At 39.7% G+C, this 26,476-nt stretch overlaps 1 protein-coding gene across 1 annotated transcript in view; it reads right to left on the bottom strand.

Annotated features, from left to right (window-relative positions):
* grin2aa (glutamate receptor, ionotropic, N-methyl D-aspartate 2A, a) overlaps positions 1 to 26,476 on the bottom strand; it is a 282,924-nt gene that overhangs the window by 83,969 nt on the left and 172,479 nt on the right. The window contains exons 4-6 of the mRNA XM_055223747.1: positions 19,279 to 19,293; positions 4,330 to 4,351; positions 621 to 741 (exon numbers count right to left, since the gene is read on the bottom strand). Coding sequence (XP_055079722.1) covers positions 621 to 741; positions 4,330 to 4,351; positions 19,279 to 19,293 — 158 coding nt within the window. The remainder of the gene's footprint in view (positions 1 to 620; positions 742 to 4,329; positions 4,352 to 19,278; positions 19,294 to 26,476) is intronic.

The following is a 26,476-nucleotide window of genomic DNA, read 5'->3' on the forward strand; positions in this document are numbered from 1 at the left end:
TTGAACCTGCAGCGGCGTCTGAAGGTAAGACACACCCATTTTTATACATTTTTTACTATAAAGCTGCGTGTTTTCCTAGTCTGCACTTAAATTACGCCCAAAGAAGCACCAAAAACAGTCGACAATGCTATTAAAACACCATATGCACAATTAAGTTAAAAAAAAAGGTTGATTTAGTGTTTAGTTTCACTTTCTGACTCTAAAGAAACAGTTTTAGAGCAAATGCTAAACTTTCTTCTTCTTTTTTTCTATATACTGACAATCCTTTTTTGTTTGGACATTTCATTAGCGCCAAAACTGTGCTTGAAATTGTGAAACAGCAGTCAAATCTTTGTACCGAGAGGACGATAAACCGGGACGAGGGGGTTTTTTTACTCTCACACACCTGGGGGATACTGTCGGACTGCAGGTGGCGCCGTCGTCCTGTCTCCCCCCAGTAGAAAGACAGCGTTGATATGTGTTTAAATCATTTGAACCAGACACGTCACAGCAAATCACGTGACCGCTCTGAGGACGAGCGCGAGTGAGAAGTGAGAAGAACTAAAGCTTCGTCGTAAAATAAACTTTCTTTGACTCGTCTTAAACCACATTCTATCACGTCCAGCTGTAAAAGTTCCTACCTTCTCCCACTCTCTCTCCTTGTTGAGCACGATGACCACCAGCTTGGGGTTTTCTTGGTATCCATCCTCCGTGAAAGACAAATCCCGTCCATCCCACGTCACGTTCATCATGTACCTGAAACGGACAAAGGAAAGAAAAAACACCGGTTACTATGAGAAAAAGGAAATTGAAGTAGATTAGAATGAAAATATACATCATAAAATATTCAGACTTTTGTAGAGTGATATTTGATTCTCATAGATTGGAATAAAATTGCATTACACAAATGGAAGAGCTGCATAATACAGATTGATATTACGATGGGCTGTACGCTGCGAGAATATAAAAGATTCTGGTTCTTCAATACGTCTTATATCTCGTGGAATACGGAAAGAATCAAATACGGCAATGGTTTGGGCTAAGCCTTTTTCCGTCACGGTTTCCCCTATGCCACAGTGTGAAACGGAATCATATAAGGGCAAATACAGGCACAGATCCATCCTCAGGCTCAAATCAAAACAAAACAAAACAATAGAGCTAGCCAGGATGCTAATGGGTGTGAAATCACTCATTAGGGGCTTGAATGATTATGCTAAGTAGGATCCAGAACAGCGCACACTACAAACAGGGCCGGTTCTAGTTTTCAGGAGGCCCCTAAGCTGAATGTGTCTCTGGGGCCCCCTCCTGGTTCAGCTGTTGTTGATTGACACATTCTGACTCTGCTCTCGTCACTTTGACCAGTTGTTTTTGTGTTTATCTGAACAACATCAGACTGAAAACATCCAGAATGTCACAAAAACCACCACAGTCACAAGAACAGAACACAAACATATAAGAGGGGGTCAAGATTTTTTTTTATTCTAGACATTTTTTCTTCATTTCTGGTGGATTTTAATGTGTTCCAGTTGCGACAGTGTTTCTTACATTTACATTATGTCGGGTCCTTGCTCCGGTGTAAACACAGAGCTGCCCTCACCTCTGCCCGACTCAAAAACAAACACAGCAGCAGCAGATATTTACGACTATCAATCAATCAACGTTTATTTCTAGATCGCTTTACAACACTCAAGGTGACCAAAGTGCGTTCTAGTAAAGACAAATTAAAAACAAGTTAAAATCGTACTAAAACAGTAAAATAGGAGAATAAAATAAAATATATTAATACAAATAAATATAAATAATGATAATGTGTCACAACATTACTAAGTGTTGAAAGCCAGTCTGAATAAATATGTTTTAAGCCTGGATTTAAAAAGACCAAAGTCAGTAATGGTGCGTGTATCAGGAGGCAGATTGTTCCAGACTTTGGGCCCAGCCACAGAGATAGACACTATAGATATAAAACAAATGTAATTGTTTTAGAGGGATATTTAGGTTGCTGTAAACACACAATAAAACTTGATATATATTACTATTTTTGATATAAATGTATGTGCTCTTGGGGGCCCCCTGCTGGCCTCGGGACCCTAAGCAGCTGCTCAGTCTGACTATAGTCTGAGCCGGCCCTGCTTACAAAAGAAAAGTTTTTAGTTTCAGTGTAGTTAACTCCCTTCAGACAGATATAAGGCAGTGTCCAGCAGGAGTCTGACCAGAACTGAAGAAGAGGCTTGGACGAGCAGCGAAACGTCTTCACTCCTACAACTTTTTGTCCAGTTGACAGATTTTATATTTTTCTTTGACTATGGATCTGACGGAGTGATACATAAGATGCAGCTATAACCTCCTGAGACCTGGTGTCCTCATCTGTGCACAACACATTTCGGGTTGTTTAGGCCACAGTGCAAATTTTTCGAAGATCAGCAACAAGAACATGGTAAATTTTGAATATTTCTAAGAGTTTAGAATATTTATTTATTTTTAATTTTAAATTGAATATATTTTTTATTTTATTTTTTATGTATTTATTTTTTGTATTATTATTTTTTTTTATTTTATTTATTTTATTGTATTTTAATGTATATTTTTTTTATTTAATTTATTTTTTTTTGTTTAATTTTATTTTTATTTAAAGGCAAACGTCTTCCTGCACCTGTCAGCAGCACAAATGAGACACATTGTTCCTAGAGGCACAATTGTTTCTCATTTTGTTTTTTACACAAAATGTCTGTGTTCAAGCTCTTAATAGTTTTTGCAAATAAAGTCCTGCAAGAGCTCGGGTCTCAGGAGGATAATCAACATATATCAGACGCAACAACAAACAACTGTCCCAGTGCGATATCAATACTGCAGAAATATTTAATGCATCATATGTTGTCCATCTATACTCATACTTCTCCTAATAATAAAACGTGTTATGATCTAAAGGCGCGTGTCCGTTATAACGCGTCAGTTTGTCCCGTTTTATCCTGACTTGACTCGTTAAGTTTTGACTTTCACACACTCCGTTACCAGGCGGCGTCCCACTCATCTTCAGACGTTTTTGGAGTGACATTTTTTTCTGTGACTAAACAGTGACTAGTTTGCCTGGGATCCAGAAAACACACTTCCTCAAATGGGCGTGATTGACAGGTGGATGAGCCAATCAGGGAAAGGCATCGGTCCATGTTGAAAAAAAAAAAATAAAGGGAAAAAAAAAGGGAATGAGAATGGGAATCTATTTAAAGGCGCACTGTAGGTTCCCGCACCTGCTTGAACTTATCTATGTTTATGGAGAAAGGCGGGTAATGTTACTAGACGAATCTACAGGTCAGATCTGTGTAGAGGCGGCCTGGCTCACTGCAAGAATCTATGTTTTTCAATGTATTTTGGCAGTAAAAACATCTGTAATCAACAAAATGCAAGGAAAAAAAGTGAATTATATAATGTCAGACATACCAAGCAAAGTAATAACTCCACTGAGACGAGCAGGTGGTGGACTCTGCACCAGGAAAGTGACATAATACCCCTTTAAATTGAGTTAGCAACCCAGATTATTGCATTTGCAGTATAAAGAGCAGCATGTGAGATTGGATTTTTTTGCTTTTGTCAACATTAGCTCTGTGTAAACATTAGAAACATGAACATAACAGAGCAAACAGTGCATTTATAACTGCAGGAGCAAAGGGGAAAATAACAGAACTATGAAGATTTTTAACTTTCACCAAATACACAAGTTTAATATGTCAAAGATTTTCTGAAATGTTCTGAGTTTCTGAGATCGAGGGCCTTTGTTTTGTTAACATCACCTTCATTTTGTTTATATTCACACATTTATTCATTTTCAATCATTTTTCAATCTTCAGCTAAACACTAAACACTAAACACTAAACACTAAACACTAAACACTAAACATAAGCGTCCCGGGTTTGTTTAGTTTAGTTTTTTACTTAGTCGACCTTTAATTTAAACACCACAGTTACACCTGTTACTTTAAAGATATTTTATTTGGTTAAATTTATTCAGTTCTGTTAAAACACAAAAGCAGCTTGTCTTACCTGACTCACCACATGGTCCAGACAAAGAGGGGGCGTGGCCTATGTCGGCCATTTTGAAAGCCTTGGGTGTGGTCATGGGCTGGACCATGTGGAGGGGAGAACTGGATTAAGTCTTTTTTATTTTATTTTTTTCAGTCTCTTTATGCATTTTGTTTCAAGTGTTTATAGTTTATTTTTTACACACATTTGAGTTAAAGGGACTCAGAGGATGCAGCTGATGGGGAGATCCTGCTAAAAGTTACACCTACAGCATCTGTGAAGTAGATGGTATAGACCTGGGGGAGGTGCTTCCTGTTTAGGAGAGTATTTAAGCCAGAAGGCCAGTCTTCCGGGGGGGACTTCAGCAGGGCCGGTTCTAGCTTTAAGGGGGCCCTAAGCTGAATGTGTCTCTGGGGCCCCCTCCTGGTTCAGCTGTTGTTGATTCACATTTGACACATTCTGACTCTGCTCTCATCACTTTGACCAGTTGTATTGTGTTTATTTGACCAACATCAGACTGAAAACATCCAGAATGTCACAAAAACCACCACAGTCACAAGAACAGAACACAAACATATAAGGGAGGTCAAGGTTTTTTAATTTTTAGACAAGTTTCTGATGGATTTTAATGTGTTCCAGTTGTCGACAGACCGGCCCTGGACTTCAGTGTAGTTGTGTTCACGTGGTTGTTTGGCTTATTTAGTTAATAAGTTACTCTTTTTTTTTTTTTTTCTTCGTATGAACAGTTTATGTTGTTTTCTTAAATAATTTTGGCATCTGACCGAAGTCATTTTTTAAATACATTTCCGTCTGGTAAAAAATACTTTAAAAGACATTTAAAAGACACAGTCTGCCTCCTACTTTGACCACATCGGCCCCTCTTCTCCACAGAGGGGCAGTCTGGTTGTCAAATACAAGTCAGAACCCAGAAAATCCATTCTTTCAACGCTGAAACCTAAAACGACTCTGAATCCACATTATCTAAACCCCAGCCCCTGCAGCCAATCATGAATCAGTGCTAGTGCAGCCGCTGTAGCTCCGTGAGTGAATTCTGCAGGTTCTGAGCTTCTACACGAGGCACGATTGTACACTGAATGCTGACTACGTACATTTCCTTTAAATGCTGTGCCAAATCACTTTTTTTTATAGTTCTGAAACCCCTGAAAAGGCCTAACTCAAATTCAAACCCAATCCAAACAAGACCGCAAACATTAGCGCGACTATATTCTACAACAATTTATTTCCATCATCCACCCAGACCCGAGTCTTGAAGTGCTTTCCGCCGCTCCGAGCTCACCCACAGAGGCCCAGTCTATAATGAGTGACCCATATGGCAGGTCACATTAGCTAAGATGGAGGGCGCTGGGGAGATATTCTTGGGTCGGCGCAGCTAGCACATAAATCAAGCCTGTCCTCTGCTTCTGTGGCTCTCTCGGTTTTATCAGTGGTCATGTACAACACTACTGCGGACAGCTCCTCTTCTCTATCTCCGCTGGCCTGACCTGGCACCTTCAAAATGGAACATAGGCCCGTAAACTTGTCCCGTGATGGGTCAAAAGAGGGGAAAAAGCGGGTTACATGCAACGAAATGAAAAGCGGGTAATTGCTAGGTTTCAGAAGACATTGCGAAGTTCATGGGTCATGTCACTCGTAGAAGTTAGGCCCATCAGGGACTTAAGAATCTGAAGAAAAACCCACCAATTGAGACTGTGCAGCCGATGTCATCAACATTTCCCTGGGGATGTGAAGCTAACTGGGGGCACTGCTCTATCTGAAGCTCTGTTACGTGAAGTTAGACGTCGTTTGAGCTCTGTTTTAGCATAATCTGACCATAAATAACTGATTTAACTGCAACTACAACAGGTAAACATGTCCCTCTGAAATAACATTACAGTCGCAAGCTAGCAAGCATTAGCTAACTGTTTTTCATTTAGTCACACTCACTTCATACTGATCACAGGCTCGTTTTTGTATTGTATTGCATTGTATTTGTATTGTAAATGCTAAATATTCAGCCACAGACATACATGCAGTACCCCCGAGCGGCAGGACTGCAAAGAATCAATAGTTTGCGTTCGCGTTTTAGAATTTTGTGTCATAACTACAGATGGAGGGCAAGTCTATGGGAGATTCAATGTTTGGGGTTTTTTTTGCAAGAAATATCCAAACTTTCGATCCACAAATGTTGAACTTTATTATTAGATTTGTTAGAGATTGGCTCCTCACACATTTTTTGGCTTAAAGTGCTTTCAAGTGAAAACAATCACGTCTTTGGGGCTGAATAAAGGCATCATTTTCAGAAGCTATTGTGAAAAAAGTAAACATTTTTGTTTATCTATGGTCACAGAGAAGGCACTGTGACAGTTTTGTTCTGTCAGAATTTGGGGTTTTTGTGTTTTCTGTGCTGTCTTTTCCCCGTCCCTTCTGTGTCCCTTGCCTGGAGCTGGGCGGAGACTCTAGCACCACCCACTACACACCTGCAACACATGAGTAATCAAGCCTCCACCTCGGGAGTGAAAAGGGACTGAGGATCCCACAAACGCCGCCAGATCGTCTGTGTATCCTCCGTGGTAAACATCTGCTTGGCTCAGTCTACTTTTTTGCGATTATGGTCGTAGTACTCAGCTGTTTTTTCTTGTTTTTGCCAGATCCCGTTTCTTGGACCCTCCACAACTGGTACAAAAGCCTCAGCCCCAGCTTCCTCCAACTGGTTTGAGGACGTTAGACTCCGGCCCAGCTTCCTCTGAACAGTTCGAGTACATCAGCCTTCGAACCAGCTTCTTACGACCGGTTCAAGGACATCAGCCTTCGAACCAGCTTCTTACGACCGGTTTGAGGACGTCAGCCTTCGAACCAGTTTCTTACAACTGGTTCAAGGACGTCAGCCTTCGAACCACCTTCTTACGACCGGTTCAAGGATGTCAGCCTTCGACCCAGCTTCCTACGACCGGTTTGAGGACGTCAGCCTTTGACCCAGCTTCTTACGACCGGTTCAAGGACATCAGCCTTCGAACCAGTTTCTTACAACTGGTTCAAGGACATCAGCCTTCGACCCAGCTTCCTACGACCGGTTCGAAGACGTCAGCCTTTGACTACGCTCTCTACTACCTGCTCCATCAACCAACATTCACATTTCCTTGTTTGTAATAAACTCAAACGTTTACCCCGAGTCTGTATCTTTGATCCCTCAGACGTTAGGACAGTTTCATGTGGTTAGGCCCAGTAATTGCAGAGAAATGAACAACGAACCAGGTCAAACTCCACCATAGAATTCTGATTAAGTTTGTCAAAAGTTTCCAAAATCATCACCATCTTCACTAAAACTAGTTTCAAAACTAGATACACATTTGAGCAGGTATCGATACTAACAAAGTTTAGATTGATCTTGAGCAAAGACACTAGTATACGCCCATGGACCACGATGGAACACGATGGATTACACAGATCTAAGGCCAAAAAAGTCTCAAAAAGTCCTATTATTTACTGTTGAAAATGACATTCAACTGTCTAAAGAAAGAGTGTTTTTCATTATTGTGGTATCATGATTAGTATCGAGTATAAAGTCTATTTCTTCGCATCGAAATCGAGTTTAAAATGCTAGTATCGTGTCAACTCGTGTAAACTATAGAGATTGTAAAGTTGTCATGTCATGTGCGCCAACAACCAATGCGGGAAATACAATCGTTGCGCGTTCGTGACCATGAGGAGATCAAATTGGAAACACATAATGGGTATTTGGTGATTAGAATAATTTGATTGGAGCGAGGGAGGAGAGGTGAGACGTATTAAGCCATTTGAAGCCGCGAACAACCCAATTACGTGTGACTGCGGTGAAGAACGAGGCGAAGGGAATCAATATCGGTGAGGGAGGCTTCTGCGCTTTGAGACAATGGTCCATTCTGAGCTCGGGCTGAAGAACTGCCGGCGTTTGCGAGCGAGACAGTTCACTGTGCTGTGTAATGTATTGCTTTGCTGTTTGGCGTCACATGTAGATCAATTACAGTAGATAAAGGTGCACTATGTAACTTTTCTGGTGGAGAATACGTCACATTTCTATCTTTACAGAGATACGTTTGATGCTATACTGTTAGACAAAGTAATAACATCTTCATGGAGACAAGTAGGTGATGTTCCTTGCACCAAAAAATTACATAAAGCACATTTAATAATTTATTTTTTGTTGTTTTTTTTGTCTAGTTCAAGAAAAATAAACTGAATGATGTGGATTTTTGTTTGAGAACCATATTGAAACGCAGAGACAATCGCCTGTTGAGAAATGGTCACTTTTTATAAACAGTGGTCCCTCGTTTATCGCGGGGGTCACGTTCTAAAAATAACCCGCAACAGGCGAAATCCGTGAAGTATCAGCTTTATTTTTTACATTTATTCTCTATGTTTTTGTCTGTAAAACCCCTCACCACACACTTTATACACTTTTCTCACACAGGCGTTAACATTTTCTCACATTTCTCTCTCGTTTAAACTCTCTCAAAGTTCAAACCTTCGTAGGCGTCTTTGTCGGTGCAGAACGTTTCATCGACATTGTGGGTTTTGTCGGGGAGAAAACAAATTGCAAACGTACAGCACTTAAGAGTCACACTGAGATCCAACGTTTATGTAAATTTGTCTGAACACATTCTGTACTGGACAGGAGACACGGCACGGAGGAGACTGATGGACAATGGTCTACAGTCCAACAGCCAATCAGGACGCAGAACACAATGCACGATCATACGCTGTAAAAAAGCCTGTGAAATTGCACTAAACTGGGGGCAAGGTGGGTTAAGTGTCTTGCCCAAGGACACAACAACATCAGTCATCCATGTTGAGTATCGTGCACATGATCCTTTAAACTCAAGGCTCTAAAACGTTAATTAAGTTTGGGATGTTTTACGGACGAGCTGATTAGATTACTCCAAGATGATATACACTAGAGACGGGCGACCATTTTGAGAAAGATACTTCATCTGCTGGATTAATTTAAAGGTGGGACATGGGTAAGATGCCAATGTTTTGACTGAAATGTTCCTCAGCGTGGCATTAAACATTTCTACAGTATTTTTCACTTATTCGATACAATCTTCACCTCTGCACAGATCTAACAACTGGAACTTAGCCTGGTTGCTTCTGTGTAGATAGAAAAGATTAATGCCGTAACGCAACATTCCCAGGCAAAGAAATGATATCTGCATCTCCAGAAATGTTACGTAGTGCAACTTTAAAGGTCCTATATTGCACAGAATTGGCTCTTGTGAGGTTTAAGACGTGTTATAATGCTGTTAGCGCATCAAAAACAGACCTGGAGTTGTGTTTTGTTTCATTTACACTTCATTATTAGTCTATAACTCATAGCTCAAAACGCTCTGTTTCCACCTTGTGATGTCATCAAGTGGTAGTTTATCAAGTTACAGCTACGTTTTACCTTTTAGTGAAGGTGTATCCAAGATTCAAGATTCAAGATTCAAAGCTTTATCGTCCTGCACGGTAAAGAAACGCTGGACGCCAAGAGTTTATAAAAAAAAATGGTTTAAAATAGATAAATAGTAAGATAAAGAGAAACATGTAAGAATAGAATCAAATAGAAACATAATCCTGTCCCACGACCACCAGCGTTTCCAGCGAATGGCGGTTAGGGGCGGGGACGGCGCTCTGCCCGCTGGCGTTGGGGGGACCTCCTCAAACAGCTGCTGAGCTCGACCGTCCGGCGGAGGCTTGTCTGACCTCTTGGCGGTTTTCATCACCGGTGTGTCATTGCTTCTATGCGGCGGCGTTTTGCTTCGGCTAACGACATGCCCAAACCGGGACAGGCGCTGAACGGCATGTACATCTCGGGCGCGGCGCTGTTGGGGGTGGGCGTGTACTCGGTGGCGGTGATCCAGGCGGTTTGTGAACAGGGTTTTTTCATATTTTTTTACCGTTTCTGGACACATACACCAGCCGGGACGCAGGGAGACGACGTCCAGTCTGGCTAACCTCATCTGACGTTCGGACTGGACACAAGAGTTTGTTTCGTTTCGAGAATTACGTGTAAACTTAACGGGGATGTCAAGAAGTAAGATTTGAGTGATCTGACCCTATGCAACGTCCAACGGTCTTTACTCCTAATCAAACAGAAACATAATCTTTACAGAATACGAAAAATATAAGTTATATGCTACGTACATATTCGCAGATAATGTGCAATGTTAGTTTTTTGTGCAACTGTCAGTAGTAAAAACGATGTGCAAAGATGGTTGACACAGTGGAGCACTTCCTGTATTACCACATGATGACATCACAAGGTGGAACAGAGCGTTTTCTGTTTGAGAGAAGAAGTCGGTCTAAAGGTGAAGGTTTTGTGTGTTAAATATGTGCGAATGAAACAAAAAAAACACAACTCCAGGTCTGTTTTAATGAGGAAAAACAACATTTTATCAGAGAAAATGGCCACAGAAAATAGTGTAATACGGGCCCTTTAACACGCACAATTTAAAGTTCACGTGTCTAAGAAATCGCACGTTAGCTCAGCATAAAAACAAAACTTTAAACTGAAGAAATCGTCTTTTGATGGAGCGATGTGACCGAGACGTATCTGCAGGTATCCAGGGTCACAGAAGGACAGTGTTACTTTTATAGCAATTGTTCCAGGAAAAGTTATCGGTGCAGCTCCTTTTTTTTCAAACTTCTATAAAAAGAATTAGTCTTCTCCCTGTGGATTTAAGTTTGGATTTCCAGAAAGTCCTCTCATTAAAAGGACAAGACACTAAATTGCTTATAGACCCAAATGGGCTGAGAAGAAAAAGAACGAGGGGAATTGGAACGGCAACCAGGCGAGAATATCAAACAGAACAAAGAGAGAACGAGCGCTGCCTTTGTGTCCTGAGGCAAGACACTTCACCGAGGCTCTGATGGGAGCGGATTTATCATATCGAGCGGATAAAAATCTGTATGTGCACATTCACGGGGACATGTCGCTCTTCAGGTGACAAAAATCCTGCATTATTACATCAACAATGTGTTTTTTAAGTTCAGGTATGACGTAAAATATGTTAAATACACAGTTTTTTTCCATGTATTTGTGTAAAATTGGTGTCTACTGCATGCTGTGTGTATCTGAATTAGACACAGTTTTAGTGTCTAATAATCAGGAAGTGTGTTTTAGCATGCTAGTTGTTTGCTTTACAGTTGTACCTCACTATTTTGTGGTTCATTTTTCGTGGTCTCGCTGTTTCGCGGATTTTTTGGGTGCAATTTTCCATAGTTTTATAAAGCATCTGTACGTGCATTGTGTCGTGCGTCCTGATTGGCTAAGGGACTGTAGACCATTGTGTTGTGCTTCCTGATTGGCTGTTGGACTGTAGACCATTGTGTCCTGCGTCCTGATTGGCTGTTGGACTGTAGACCATTGTGTTGTGCGTCCTGATTGGCTGTTGGACTGTAGACCATTGTGTTCTGCGTCCTGATTGGCTGTTGGACTGTAGACCATTGTGTCGTGCGTCCTGATTGGCTGTTGGACTGTAGACCATTGTGTTGTGCGTCCTGATTGGCTGTTGGACTGTAGACCATTGTCCATCAGTCTCCTCCGTGCCGTGTCTCCTGTCCAGTACAGAATGTGTTCAGACACAATTTACATAAACGTTGGATCGCAGTGTGACTCTGAAGTGCTGTACGTTTGCAATTTGTTTTCTCCCAGACAAAACCCACAATGTCGATGAAACGTTCTGCACCGACAAAGACGCCTACGAAGGTTTGAACTTTGAGAGAGTTTAAACGAGAGAGAAATGTGAGAAAATGTTAACGCCTGTGTGAGAAAAGTGTATAAAGTGTGTGGTGAGGGGTTTTACAGACAAAAACCTAAGATAACACTGCAGCCAATTCATAAAGCAGAATTATTCCCCAAAAATTATTGTAAATGTACAATACCGTTAAAAAAACAAGAATTACAATAAATAAATGGCAAAATGCAACGCTTAAGTCATTAGATTTGAAGTTTATGTTTAATATCTCTGTGATTTATCTCCCTGAAGCAAAACCTGACATAAAATTCAATGTCTTCTTCCTGTCAGCACAAAAAAAAAAAAAAAATTTCTTTCAATATGTTCAGAAAGTAGTGCCGTTATTAAGTGATGTGTAGTTTTAGCTCATAATTTAATCTTCTACAGCTAAAATGTCGTCATACTGCACAAAAAATGACCAAAAATTCCCACTAGTACAAAGAAAAAAAGTATTCACAGTAAATATTGACCTCCAAAAATGCTCCATCTGTCATGTATTGAACGATAAATTGATTTACTGTAGTAATTATCACGACTAAATGCAAAAATACACAACCATCTTTCAATACAAATGATCCCTCGTGCGATTTGAGCGACTTGTACATATGTTTTCCAGATAAACACACACACTCCCTTTATAAATCCTAATTGTAATTGTTATGACACATTACGCACAATTAATTAAGCCAAAGTTTCACAGAGCAATGCAATATTTTACCAACGCAGCCATTAAGCTAAAAAGCGTAACAGCGTGTAGCGTTAACCTCGCGCAACTAAACACGGAGAAGTGATGCAATACTTATGTAACAGACACAAACCTGGTTTTAGAAGTTTTAAATGTGGCGAGAGTTTGATGCACGAGGTCAGGCGTGTCCAAACTTTTCTCATTAACAGCCACATATAAAAACATAAATGAAGCCGAGGGCCGATTGAGGGCCATAGACTGGACGCCAATACAGTGAATACTTTAAATCTGCGTTTTTATTACAAGTTAAACTGAACCACTAGACCTTTATTCACGCTCACATCCTCAATAAGACACGTTAAATATCTGATATGAGCTTGTTAAAGTAGATTTTCAGAAATTGACGGCCAAGAAAAATTGGTCTGAGGGCCGCGTTTTGCCCCAGAGCCACAGTTTGATCATGACTGGGTGAAATCAAAAAGCTAGTTTGATAAATATAACATAAAACAAGGTGTTGGTAAGTTAAATATCAACGTAAGAACTAGATTTATCCATCCATTTTCTTCCTCTTATCCGGTCACGGGGGCAGCAGTCTCTAAGCAGGGACTCCCAGACTTCCCTCACCCCAGACATGTCCTCCAGCTCCTCCAGTGGGACCTCAAGGTGTTCCCAGGCCAGACGAGAGACGCAGTTGCTCCAGTGTGTCCTAGGTTTTCCCCGGGAGCCTCTTCCCGATGGGACATGCCCGGAAACGTCGAACACCACCATCCAGAACAGACGCTCGAGCCTCCTCAGCTGCTCCTCTCGACGTGGAGGAGCAGCAACTCTACTCCGAGCTCCTCCTGTGTGAACCAGCCCCACTCGATTTTGATACTAAGGAATAGACTCGATACTCGATACTGATTCCGATAAAACAAAGATCATTAAAAATATTCTTTTTTTTAGACAATACAATGTAATTTTCAGCGTTATTACCGTGCAGTTTTATATCTGTGTAATCCCTCCGTCGTCCAGTAGGTGCAGAAGTGATCCATGTGCATGTACTAGTCTATCTGTCTTATACTTTTTCTTTTTTTATTTTATTCATGAAAAAACCCCAAAAAACAGTACAGTACAAAACATAACAGGACTTGACAAGAGACAGAAACAAATGCAAAGGAGACAAAGAAACAGAAAATGATAAACCTGGGACAAAGAAAAAGACAAGAAACAGAAATAAAACAATGATCAGAGTTTGGGGCGGGTTGAGGGGGGTGGGTTGTTGAGGGGGGTGGGTTGTTGAGGGGGCGGGTTGTTGAGGGGGCGGGTCGAGTCTGGGGTTTAATGTTTCATAACTGATCAGGTAAAATGAATGAATGAGTGAGTTTAGTGATGAAGTTAAACTAGTTTTGACATTCAGTTTCAGGGTTGAGTTTCCATTCTGTTTTATTTTTTCCTGTTCCTTTTCCTTTTTCTTCTCTCTCTCTTCTTTTCCCCCCTTTCCCTTCTTCCTTTATCCTTTCTCTTTGAATAACTGGATAATCTTCCCCACATCGTTTCACTTCTGTCTTGTGAATGTGACTGTTTTAGTATCGATACTCGTTCAAATGAGAATCTAATTTCAGTCGTTAGTCTCTGATTTTTGATCCAAACGTAGGTGGAACAATTACAGAAAACTGTCAAACACTTTCACTGTGGCTGATGTTCATTTGCGCCAAAGCCGATGCAGGTGGACGAGACTGAGCGTTGCTAGGATACAGGCGGAGACGGGACTACGTACATCGACGGATTACCCCGAACAACCCTGACCCGTACAGATACTCAGTTTGTCCTTTTGAGCATTTCTATACGTGATCCGTCCATTTCCTCCAGTACAGAAGTGATTTTTTAAATATATTTTGCTAAATGTAGGAGATTAAAGCTGCACTGCGGAACTTTTTCAACACCTGCTTGTCTTCTGGGAGATGTTATTGCTTTGCTTTGAAAGTTGCACTTGCGTTAAACCTATAAATCTACATCAAAATACCTGTCGAGGCGCTACAAGCCACGTCACAGGTCAGATCTGCGGAGAGGCAAGCCCGCTCACAGCAGCAATCAATGTTTTTCAAGGTGTTTTTTTAGCGATAAAACATTTGAGATGATAATTACGAGAGATTTTTTGTGGGATTTCTTTTTTTCTGGTGGAGCGTTAAAACGGCGGCTTATCTCCATCGAGAAATGAGTTTAGTAAAAATGGCGTCTCCGAGCGATAAGTTATACGAGTTTTAGATCGTTATGCGCATCTCTGGTAAGACTAAAACGTAATGTAACCGCGGAGATTGAATTTCTGACGTTATCTCCTGTTGTTTGTCCGTCACTATCGGCAAAACGCAGCTACTTTTTATAGTTTAAATCAGGTTTATAACGAAGAAAAACGGGCGTAAATGGATCTAAGCGAGATCTACAGCGTTACCCCAGCGTTGAAGGATGAAGGACCTGACCTCCGAACCTCGCTCAGATGATTTCAGACCTGGAATTGCTAATTTCCACTGAACAAAAGGAAAAACCAAGCTTTTTTTTAGAAATCTTACTTCTACTTAATACATTTTTCTACTCCAAAAGACGGTCGCTAGAAAAATTCACCAAGCGGACGATCTCGCACCAACAAATCCTATTTTTGTCAAGTTAAAACTAGTAAAATTGTTTGATCTTTTTGATTTGAGCACAGCTGTAATGATGTACAAGGTATAAAATCATAAGCTCCCCCTTGTTTACCGATGTTTTTTGAACAGAGAGAGTCAACATCACCTTAAACGAACAGGTAGATTTAAAAAAGTACGACTAGAACCAGTAAAAAAAACTGCAAAACGTCATTGTAAACACACGTGAATGAAACAAAACACAACTCCAGGTCTGTTTTTGACGAGCTAACAGCATTAAAACATGACTTAAAGCTAATAAAAGCGTAATATAGGACCTTTACGGTTATGTAAACATGAGCCAGAAGGGGGCGATAATAAGATCAATATTGCTTTTAGAGATTCGATTCGCTCCAGATTCACTCAGAGCCAGAATTTAACCATCAACCTTTGTGTTACTTAAACAACTAAACTAAAAAAGTAGATCAGTCCATAATAGTTAAATAAGCAGGATTTTAAACGTCTAAATATTTGCATTTGAAATCTAGAAACAGTTTGGTGAAGGTCAGTCAGACATGTTTGGAAATAGAGTTAAAGGAGCACTGTGTAACTTTTCTAGTGGTGGGTTTTCTGGTTTGTTTCTGTGAAGATGTTATTAGTTCATACGCAGAACTTTCTTTAGTTTAAATCACGTCTAAACGAAGAAAAAAAAAAGGTGCGTGATCGGATCTAAACCAGCTCAAGATCTGGAGACGGCATCGCCCCGGCGTTTAAAGACGGGTCAAACGCAGAGAGCACCTTAACCCCTGACCTCCTGACCTCTGAACCTCTTTAGAAAACTTCCGCCGCATGTTCTCGTTGGCTAATGGTGCAGCACGGTTGATTCTTTTCACACTTGTCAAACGCACTCGACAGAACAGACACAGACGTATTTTATAACGTGTTTTTGATCTAGAGGAGTTTCTTATTCCACAGAGAAATGATGGTCCGACCTGATCGTGGGACGTAGGGTCTCGTTTAAAGATGAACACTCGTTTAAAGATGAACACATTTATCCGCTTTAAGACAAGGGCCGGTCAAACTAATGGTGATTAGAGGGAGACATTTACAGGGGAAACCGGGTGATTTAGGTCCGTTAAGAGCAGCCGAGGGCGGGGAGTCGTTTGGAAACACATCCTGGCCCCGGGTGGAGTGAGCGAAGTGCGTGATGAGTGATGACTGTGTGAGGTGAACAGTTCACTCTCTATCTCTGCTCTTCAGGCAAAGCACATTTCACTGAGATGAAAGAATAAATGAGGGAAAAACTGAGGGAAAAAAGAACGGAAAGGTTGAAATCACTTTAGTTCTTATTATTTTTATTATTATTATTAATGTATTTATTCAATCATCCATTTATTTATTTATTCATTTATTTATTCAATCATTCATTTATTTATTTATTCATTCATTTATTTATTCAATCATCCATTTATTTATTTATTCATTTCTTTATTCAATCATTCATTCATTTATTCATTCATTCATGTATTTATTGATTTGTTCATGTATTTATTTATTTATTTATTTATTCATTATTATTATTATTATTATTATTATTATTATTATTATTATTATTATTATTAATTTATTAATTTATTGAATTTGAAGATAAACAATAACTTAAAGTCACATTATGCAACTTCACCCGCATGATTCTACAAAAATATAAAGTTAAAGCCATACTTCGGGACATTCTTCATGGAGGTAGATCACTTTTATGCCATACTGGAGAAGGATATCGCCAAAGCAAGAGCATTTCCATGGAAACCAGCAGGAGGAGGGCCTAATAAGAGGAAGGTTTGTGGAGATGCGAGCCCTGTCACATTAAAGATGCAACTTTTTCTATGTTTTTAGTGCAAGAAACAACTAAAATGAAAGAACAAAACATGCTTTATTTTAGTATTTTTGGCTAAAAAGTTTGATTTTTTATTTATTTTTTTGGAAATGTTCAGTCTTCATCAATTATACTACAGCCCATCGAGGTTGATTTTAAACTTGTTACTGTTAGCATCGTTAGCATCCTTATCTTAAAAACCCAATGAAACTAACACAAAAACACATCAAATATACAAAAATGCAAGTGAAATGTGTTTTGAAAGCGCGTTATTTGTTTAATAAAATAGAAGTTACAGTCGGCGGCTCTTGAATTGGGTTGCTACAGTGGGTATTCTCCAAAATGCAATTTAATTTTATGCAACACTAGAGCTCCATCCCTCTTATCTGTCAGAAGTGTATACCATTCCTGGGGATGTGAAAGGCAATTACCGCTGTTATATCTGCGATTTCCCTGTTCACATTGTCAGCAGTTACGCCGTAATTATCTCCCGAAAGTAGGATTTGTATTGGGCCGAGATTGGCTTGTATACACTAATTCTTTATTATTAAAAAGGTAAATCTTGTGGAGGCTGTTTGGCCAAGAAATGAATTATTTTTTTGTGAATATCCAGAGAAAAAAAAAAAAAAGTGTAAGATTTAAAGGGCCCATAACACTTTTATAGAGCTGGAGTTGTGTTTTGTTTCATTCACACATGTTTAACACTGCAATCATGCACATTTAGGCTGAGTTCTTCTTCTCTCAAACTGAAAACGCTCTGTTCCACCTTGTGATGTCATCGTGTGGTGATACAGGAAGTGCTCCGCTGTGTTTTTAAACTCCACGCACCTTCATTTCTAGAATCGTTTGGATCATTTCAGCTTCTGGAATTGCCAAACTCTACTAAACAAAAGGTAAAAAGGAGTAAGCTAACTTGAAAACGACCACTTCATGACATCACAAGGTGGAACAGAGCGTTTTTCAGCTTTGGAGATGTAATAAAGTGTGACTCAAACATGTGTGAATGAAACACAACACAACTCCAGGTCTGTTTTTGAAAAGGCAACAACTTTATAACATGACTTAAACTTCACAAGAGTCAATTTTGTGTAATATCCGACCTTTAAAGTTATTAAAACACCAGCCAGAAGGGGGCGATAATAACCTTAATATTGCTTTTAGAGATGATCTATTCACTCCATCCACAGGACAAATGGGGGAAGTGTCTTGCCCAGTGACACGACGGCGCTGTGATAGTCCGAGCCAGGATTTAACCATCAACCTTTGTGTTATTTAAACAACTAAACAAAAAAGTGACATTATGTAATATTTAAATGAGACTTTTATTGCCTTTGTCAGTGAACGCAACTCACAAACTAGGAACTTTCCAGCGATAAAGTGCAATATATAAGTTGTAATAATAATAATAATAATATATATGTAAAAAAATATATATTAAAATAGATTAAAAGTGTTTTTTTTTATAGATTCTTTCTCGCAATGACAGACACGACCAGTGCCTTGGTGAGGGTCTGTGCTACAAAATAAATCAGACATGGTTAAAAATAGAGTTAAAGGTGCACGGTGTAACGGGTTTGTTTCCGTGGAGATGTTATTACTTTACCTGGAATGTCCCACAGTCTGGCATTAACCTATTTATCTTCACTGAAGCAACGAGCTGACGCCAAAATGCCAAGTTACACGTTAGATCTGCGGAAAGACGACCATTTTCACAGCCAGGATTCATGTTTTCAAGGTAGTTTTTTAACAGTAACATCACCTGTAACTGATTATGTAAGATAAGAAGGAAAAGTACGACCGTGAAGACGCCGCACTTGAGTTTTACAGCTTTAAAAATGTGAAAAAACAGAATTAATTCATTTAAAACTCACTCCTCGTTTACCTAATGCATTTTTAGCATCCTAATTGTTCACTGCAATGAGCTTTTAATCACTTTTCATGACTTTTCAGCGACAGTGCTAACGACAACTAGCACGCTAACCTGATTATCCCACAATATAACACTTTATAATTTGACAAAAACAGCACACAGCGGACTTATTTTGACCTCAAGAGCTGCTGGTTCAATATATTTGTACTGGGGCAAGGCACGTTTTGCTCAAATACATCGAAAAAATGAAGTGAATGGACTTTAAGAGAAAGTTAATCGCTAAAACTATATGCTACGCTATGAACCCTTTTGCACCATAATTATATAACGTAAGATTTGTACATATAGTGTAGAAAAATCCCGTCTGCGGCTCTCATTATCACGCAGAACATCTCTTCCTCCTGTACCACACGATGGAAACTTCAACCGCAAATAGCTTATTGTTTTGGATTGCGCATGCTAGCCTCCTGTTCTCCTTATATGATCTCATGTCAGCGACTCAAAAACGAGGCCCGGGATGCGCTCGGTAATAGCTTGATAAAAATGGATCCCGCTCCTCGAACTCGCAGACCCTTTAGCTACAGGGCAAACGCAAACTGACAAGACCAATGCGGCGGTAATACGATGTACGGAGACGCTTCTTTAGCCGATACGGATGATGCTAGCGACGACGACGACGGTGCGTTCAGGAGCGCAGGATGTGTGCTAAACAAGCAATTTATGTGTTTGCCCAGGCTATGTAAAGCGTTTGTCACAACTCGCGGGAGAATTGGACGATGGAGTTGGGAGGATGAGGAGAATGTGACGTGAAAACAATGAGAGGAAGAAGTGGGCGAGCGAACGTGCCGCGTTGCATTATGGATGAGCGGGAGGATTGAGCGGCGTGTTACGGCACTTTGGGGGATTGTTAACGTTCCCTAAGATGGCGTTTGTGTTATGTTACTCTAGAGGAGGTGAGTGACGACCTGTGGTTTATTCAAATGTGGTAAATAAACGAGAAATCAAATCAAAGTTTTTATTTTATTCTGTCGTTTTTTCATTATTTGGTTGTAAACTGTCAGGATTTGCGTATTTTTTAGCGTTTTTTTATGTTAAACGTGCATTAAGTAACTTTTCTGCTCAAGGGAACGCAACCTTCTTATCGAAAGGTTACGCTTTACCTGGAATGTTCCGTAGTGTGGCATTAAACGTATCTATTAGTATCATCTAATCTGTAAAAACAAGGCGATCCCACACGGTAGAATCCATGTTTTTCAATGTCGTTTGAGCCATAAAATCTTTCGGAAAACAACAAAAACAAAACAAAAAAGCAACAATAAAGACGTGAAAGTTTAATGCTATATTCTGGGATCTTTGTGGAGACAAGTAGGCGGCGGATACTGCACCAGAAAAGTGTCATAGTGCGTCTTTAAACACGCATCGACTTGATTTTATTGCAAGTGGGTTTCAAAAGTCTAGTGAAAAGTAAGATGAAAACCGGCAAATTCCGTACGGTGTTTTGACAAAGATTCAAGTGAAAAGTCATAATATATCAGCCCGTTGTTCTGTGTAAAGTAAAGAATAACTGATCCGCCGCAATATGCAAAAATACGCAGTTATATAAGCTTAAATCCTGACACTACAGCGTTTATTTTCTTATGATTTTAAATGGCGACATGTCACGCTTGAAAACTCGGGGTTTGACTGCGACCACGGAAAGTAAATAAGTAAAATAAGGTTCTTATTGGAGCCCTGGCTGTGAATAAAACATTGGAATTTTAAAGCAAAAATGGATTGAAATGTATAAAAATAATAAATAACCAAGACAAACAGTAATACAGTGAATGCGTTTTGTGAGTTTACGTCAAAGTTCAAGATTTCAATGTAATAATAATAATAATAATAATAATACATTTTATTTATAACGCGCTTTACATTTGAACAACAAATCTCAAAGTGCTACAGTGCAAAAAAAATAAAATAAATAAATAAAAAGACATTAAAAACAGAAGACAATTAACATTAAAAACGTCCAAGTTTTGATCCAGAGTTAAAAAAAAAAAAAAGAAAATGATCCAAATAGCCGTAGGATTAGTCAGTTTATTTTGTCCTAGCGCGTATCTGAGCAGCTCGCCATCAAGATTTTGGAGATGTGATCCATATTTTTTGTTGTAGTCCAGGCAAAAAAAACCCATGACCGATTAAGCGGAGACTTCGGAAAATCCCGTTTTGACCCCGCGGCTTAAAGGCAGACAACAGGAAGTGGCGTCCGCAATAAAAGACTGAGGAAGTGCGGGTTACAGACGGGGAAAATGACTGTTGTTAAGTAAGTTGCGTGTTTATTTTCTGGAATGGATGGAAACTGTGATGGAAATGTAAGTATATCCATCTGTTTTATGAAGGAAATATTCTTATCGTTTGTCTTTAAATGCACACGACACGAACAAGAGCGAAGGTTCTGTCTCCGTTTGACAGGAAACCCCACGTTCTACCTGCGTAAGTGTAAAAGTTCATCATCTCTGGGTGTGAAACAAAAGTCACTCCGCTTTGAAATGTGCGTCGCTTTGTTATTTTTGGTAAATACTGAGCTGCTCGAGGGGAGAGACTCAGAGAGACTTGGGACGCCGAAAGGAAATCCAGTCTGCGTCCCTGTCCTGTCTGTATCCGCTGTAACAAAGAATAAACCTTTTTCTGCATTTCAAAAACTCACCGGGCTCACAAATGGATTACTTTTCATCTAGAACTGTCCTTTTTCCACAACAGATTCATGCAGTAGTGAAATGCAAGGCCTATGTACGAATATGGAGTATATGAAGTATTATTGAGTGCGTATTAAGTGATCGATACACGTGAAAATCGATACCTCCAGTGCTATATTTTATTGAACGATGTGGAAACTAGAGCACAATTTGAACGGACGCAATTAGCAAATCACAAAGGCTGCGGTTTTTGAAGTACCATCATTTCTTGCACAGTGTATTCCCTTATTCTGCATAAAAAAACTGCTCATCCAGTACTTTAGTGAGTTAAAAATGTAAATATGATTCTTGTGTTAGTTTGTCGGTTCATATTTCAGTCTTTTGCCATTTTTGGATGCGTTTAAAATGTGAAAACTGAACAGAACAGAACAGAATTTTAAAGAAATCTAATTGTAATCCTTATCCGATCATAGTTAGATTTCAGGGGCGGTGCCGTGAAGGGGGCTGGAGGGGGCCCGACCACGCCCCCCCGCAGAGCTCCACCCAAACACTTTTGCCCCACTTTCATAACAAGTCCAGTCTCGTTAAAAATGTTGAAAGGCAATGGCAACGACAGAGCCTTTAAAATGAGACTACGGTAAAAAATAAATCACCTTAGAGACTAAAAATGTTTAAAATTGTTTAAAACGGCGACGCAAAAATGGTAGGTGGTACGCTCTACTGTTAACCCTTTAAGGACTGAGCACATTATAGACTTTTATTCTTTTTAAACATCAAAATCATGTTAAAGGAAGTATCAGAATGCACTGCTACTACCTCCATTTTACATATCCATCCCTGTTTTTCTGTACAAACATGTTCTAAAATGTGATTATTGTATTAGTTTGTCAGTTCATATTTGTGTATTTTGTCAATTCTTCTGGACGTGTTTAAATCTGAACTTTGAACAGAAGTTTAAGTCGCGCTTGTGTGAAAAATAAAAATAAAAAAAATGAGTAGATCTTCAAAACACTTGCTTGTACGTGTCAGTTATTCAAAGTATTTATAACATGTACTTTACAATAACTCCTAGATAACTCGTCGCCTAGACTTTTACTCTTTTTGTAGCCATAAAAATCATATTAAAAGAAGTATCAGCGTGTACTTTTACCTTTTTTTTTCAACAAAACTACCTCTATTTTACAAATCCAACCTTATTTTTTCTTGGACGCACAGAATAACCGCGCTCTGATTGGTCGTCTTCGAGGGCGACGCAAGCGCATTACCGTAATGACAGTGACATATTTAAAGAGCCGCACGCCTCTGCTTTGAGACGCCGTTTGAATTTACACGATCGCACAATCGGTTGCGGAGTTACGGTAATGGAAAGTCCGGAACGGCGAGTCTAACGGCGGCGAAAGCATCCGACGCTATAGAGTTAAACGGCTCTGTATTTACATATTAACTGCGAACACACATTGAAAACTTTAACATCCTCTTAGCTCCAAACACAAATGTCTCGCGCTGCCACTTTTAGACTTTATTCCCAAATCTTTCAAATCGAAATTATCCGTGACGGTGTTAGAAATACTTGATTTTTTTTTTTTTTTACTCTTTTTATTGTGTTTTTGAACAATAGAACAAAAAGATAATTTTTTTAAAGGAAAATAAATAAATAAATAAATATAAATAAATAAATAAATAAAAATAAATAAAAATAAATAAATAAATAAATGAAAATAAATAAATAAATAAAAATAAATAAATAAATAAATGAAAATAAAGAAATAAAGAAATAAAAATAAAGAAATAAAAATAAATAAATAAAAATAAATAAATAAATAAATAAATACAAATAAATAAATAAAAATAAATAAATAAATAAATAAATAAATAAATGAAGAAAAAAAAGAAAAAAGGAAAAACAGAATACCTGCACCTACACATACACGTATATACAAATACATGTCCACACATACATACACATAACTACAAACCTACACATATAGGAGGACCGTCTTTGTATTCATCTATTATTAAAATAATCAATAAAGGGCTGCTAGAATAAAATAGCATAAAAAAGAGAAATACTTGAATTTAACGTCAAAAGAACCAACCCCACTCGAAACAAAAACGTTTTACTACAGTTTTTATCCATTTAGCGAGATGTGACCACCGCGCACGATCAAACGCAGTAACGCGCTCCACCTTTATACACTCCAGAGTCTCCGCCCACGAGAACGGTCCACGCCGCGTACACCTCGCTACACGTACATCCGCAGGCGAACAGACAACGTCCCGGCGCGTCCCTCACATGTGCAGAGGACCGTGCTCGTTTCCTGTAGTGTGACCCGTCATCCATCACGGCCACGGACTTAAATTACTTGTCAGAACAAACTACACGCAACCCCCACCCACCTCCACCCTCCACACACACACACACACACACACACACTAACCTGCGTACACCTCGACACGTGGGCCCACACGCTCTGATAAATAATTGCTAAAGTCTTTTAAGCCGCACTGTCCGCCCAAGCAAGGTGAACGCTACGCCGCAAATCTGTCATGACAGTATCTGAAGGTGGGTTCTTTCTTCTCCGCTCACACACACACACACACACACACACACACGCCTATATCCCACAACACGCACGCATTTATAACCACACAACGACCTATATTTTATCCCGGGCCAGGACTTGTCACTCGGTCTGATTGCAGCGCTGGCCGGCCCCTCTTAGTTGGTCATTTGTCTCCGGGTTTTATTTAATTTTCTTTTTCTATTACACTGCAAAACATATTCATCTTGGACGTGTCAAAGCGGATTTATCAGTGCGGCTGTCAGGGCCAAAGTGAGTGAGGTAAAAGTTTGCTGGAAGCCCACACGGCGAGCCAATGTCGGAAAGGATTTAAAGATGTACCAGTGTTTTTTTGTTTTGTTTTTTAAAGACAGGGGCCCAGAGCCAGCCTGTGGTCAATGAGCCTTATGGAGCTTTTTGGCGTCCGACGGTCAGCAGAAATATGGCGAGTTGGGGGCGCGGGATGGGTTATTAAACATGGAGCTGTGGCAACAAGGTTTGTATCAGTGGGACAAAGACGCAAACTGTTGGAGATGAATGTTTGGGGGTCGACGGTCGAGAGCTTTAAGCGGTAAATTGCGACACTTTTCTACCTCAAAGCGGTTTACGTCAAGGAAAAACTCAACCATTCACACAAAAACTCATACGCCAATGTACGCAGAGTCGACGGAAGTGAGATGGGTTAAGTGTCTCGCCCAAGGACACAACGATCGAACTTGGGGCTAGCTCTAACGATTAAGAGCAGACGAGGAGAGGCATTCAACTGCGCAAGGTGACAGCCGGGAAAATATTAAGACACGTGTTTGGACGTATATTCACTTTTGGACGTTAAAGCTACTAAAGCGTCTAAAAAATCTCTCTCCAGTTTTGGTACAGTCCTCCGCCCACCTTTCCTCGAACATCTGTCGACGTCTCTCCACAGGACTGGCCCAGTGCCCGACCCCTCCTTGTACATCCAGGCCCCGTCTCTGTCACCGAACCCGATTGGCTGAGCTCTCTCACCCAAGACCCGGCCATCTGTGGAGCCCCGGAGGACCCGAGGCCACCGAGCACGAGGTCCGCTGACACGAGGTACAAAGGGAAAATCTACGGAGCGGGATTTTTACCCGACACTGGACACTGAACGAAAGGAGTTAGCGAAGCACAAAGGCTGCGATATTTGAAGTATCGTACGTTCTTCTGCGTACAACTTATTCTGTATCTTCTGGACACGTTTAAATCTGAACTTTGAACAGAAGGTTACGATTAACGCCGACATCGCTAAATAATGTTTGTGTGAAAAATGACAATTAGATATTTATAAAAAATCCTACTAACTTGGATAATCACATAGCCAAATGAGTAGATCTTAAAAATACTTGCTTATATGTGTCAGTTACTCAGTTTGGACAAAGTACAGTGTATTTTAAAATAACTCTTTTGGTGTTAATCCTTTAAGGACTGAGCACATTATAGACTGTTACAGCTCGCCTAGACTTTTTTTTTTCTTTTTTAGCCGTAAAAATCATGTTAAAGTACGAATCAGCATGTACTTTTGCCTTTTTTTCCACACAACTACCTCTATTTTACATATCCATCCTTATTTTTCCTTTCAAATACCTAAAATGACCAATCAGAGTGGCCCCTGTGCTCTGATTGGTCGTCTTCGAGGGCGACGTAAGCGCATTACCGTAAAGACAGTAACATATTTAAAGAGCCTCACGCCTCTGCTTTGAGACGCCGTTTGAATTTACATTTATTTATTTATCTTTATTTATACAGCGGGGCCAAATGAGACACTTGGACTCTCTTTTTCTTGGGCGCGTTGTTTAAAACCCAATACAAACTGAAAAGAACAATCAATAAGACAAATAAGTCCATATAAAACATCAAAAACAGGGGCAGGTGTGTGTATAAAAGTTTGTTATCAGATTATTAAACTGCAACTGTGTCACCCACGTGTCCAGTTTTGCTTTTCCTTGCAGTGGAGTCCATTTTTGTGAAGAAAAACAGCTAAAAATCCCGTCTCAGTTCTGTTGCAGCTCGTCTTTAGCCTTACGCAGTCACGTGATCTGGTGTTAAATGTTCCGGTATCAATGATTAACAAACATTTGAGGTATTCTGGCAGTTTTTGAAGTCGTCCCTTATAGACAAACTTCATACAGTGCAGTTTTCTTCTAACAAACAGTGATGCAAACGCACTTTTTCATAGAGAAACAGTGACAATGGAAAGTCCGCAACCGCGATTTAAGAATATAATCTGCTTTATTTAACTCATTTTTTCGTTCTGATGGAGACTTATATTGAGAATTGTTATTGTTGTGGTAGGTCAACGTAGAAAACTATTTAAAAATGTGAAGGTACAGTCGTTTATCGATAGCATCTGTCGCTACACGGTTAAACATTCTCTTGCACGTGTCGTATTTGTCTCATTAGTTTATCCTGATTCCTGTGCTGGTTCAGTGATCAGTGTAATCATATAATCAT

The sequence above is a fragment of the Periophthalmus magnuspinnatus genome, chromosome 8 (genome assembly GCF_009829125.3).
Source record: "Periophthalmus magnuspinnatus isolate fPerMag1 chromosome 8, fPerMag1.2.pri, whole genome shotgun sequence".
Taxonomy (NCBI): domain Eukaryota; kingdom Metazoa; phylum Chordata; class Actinopteri; order Gobiiformes; family Gobiidae; genus Periophthalmus; species Periophthalmus magnuspinnatus.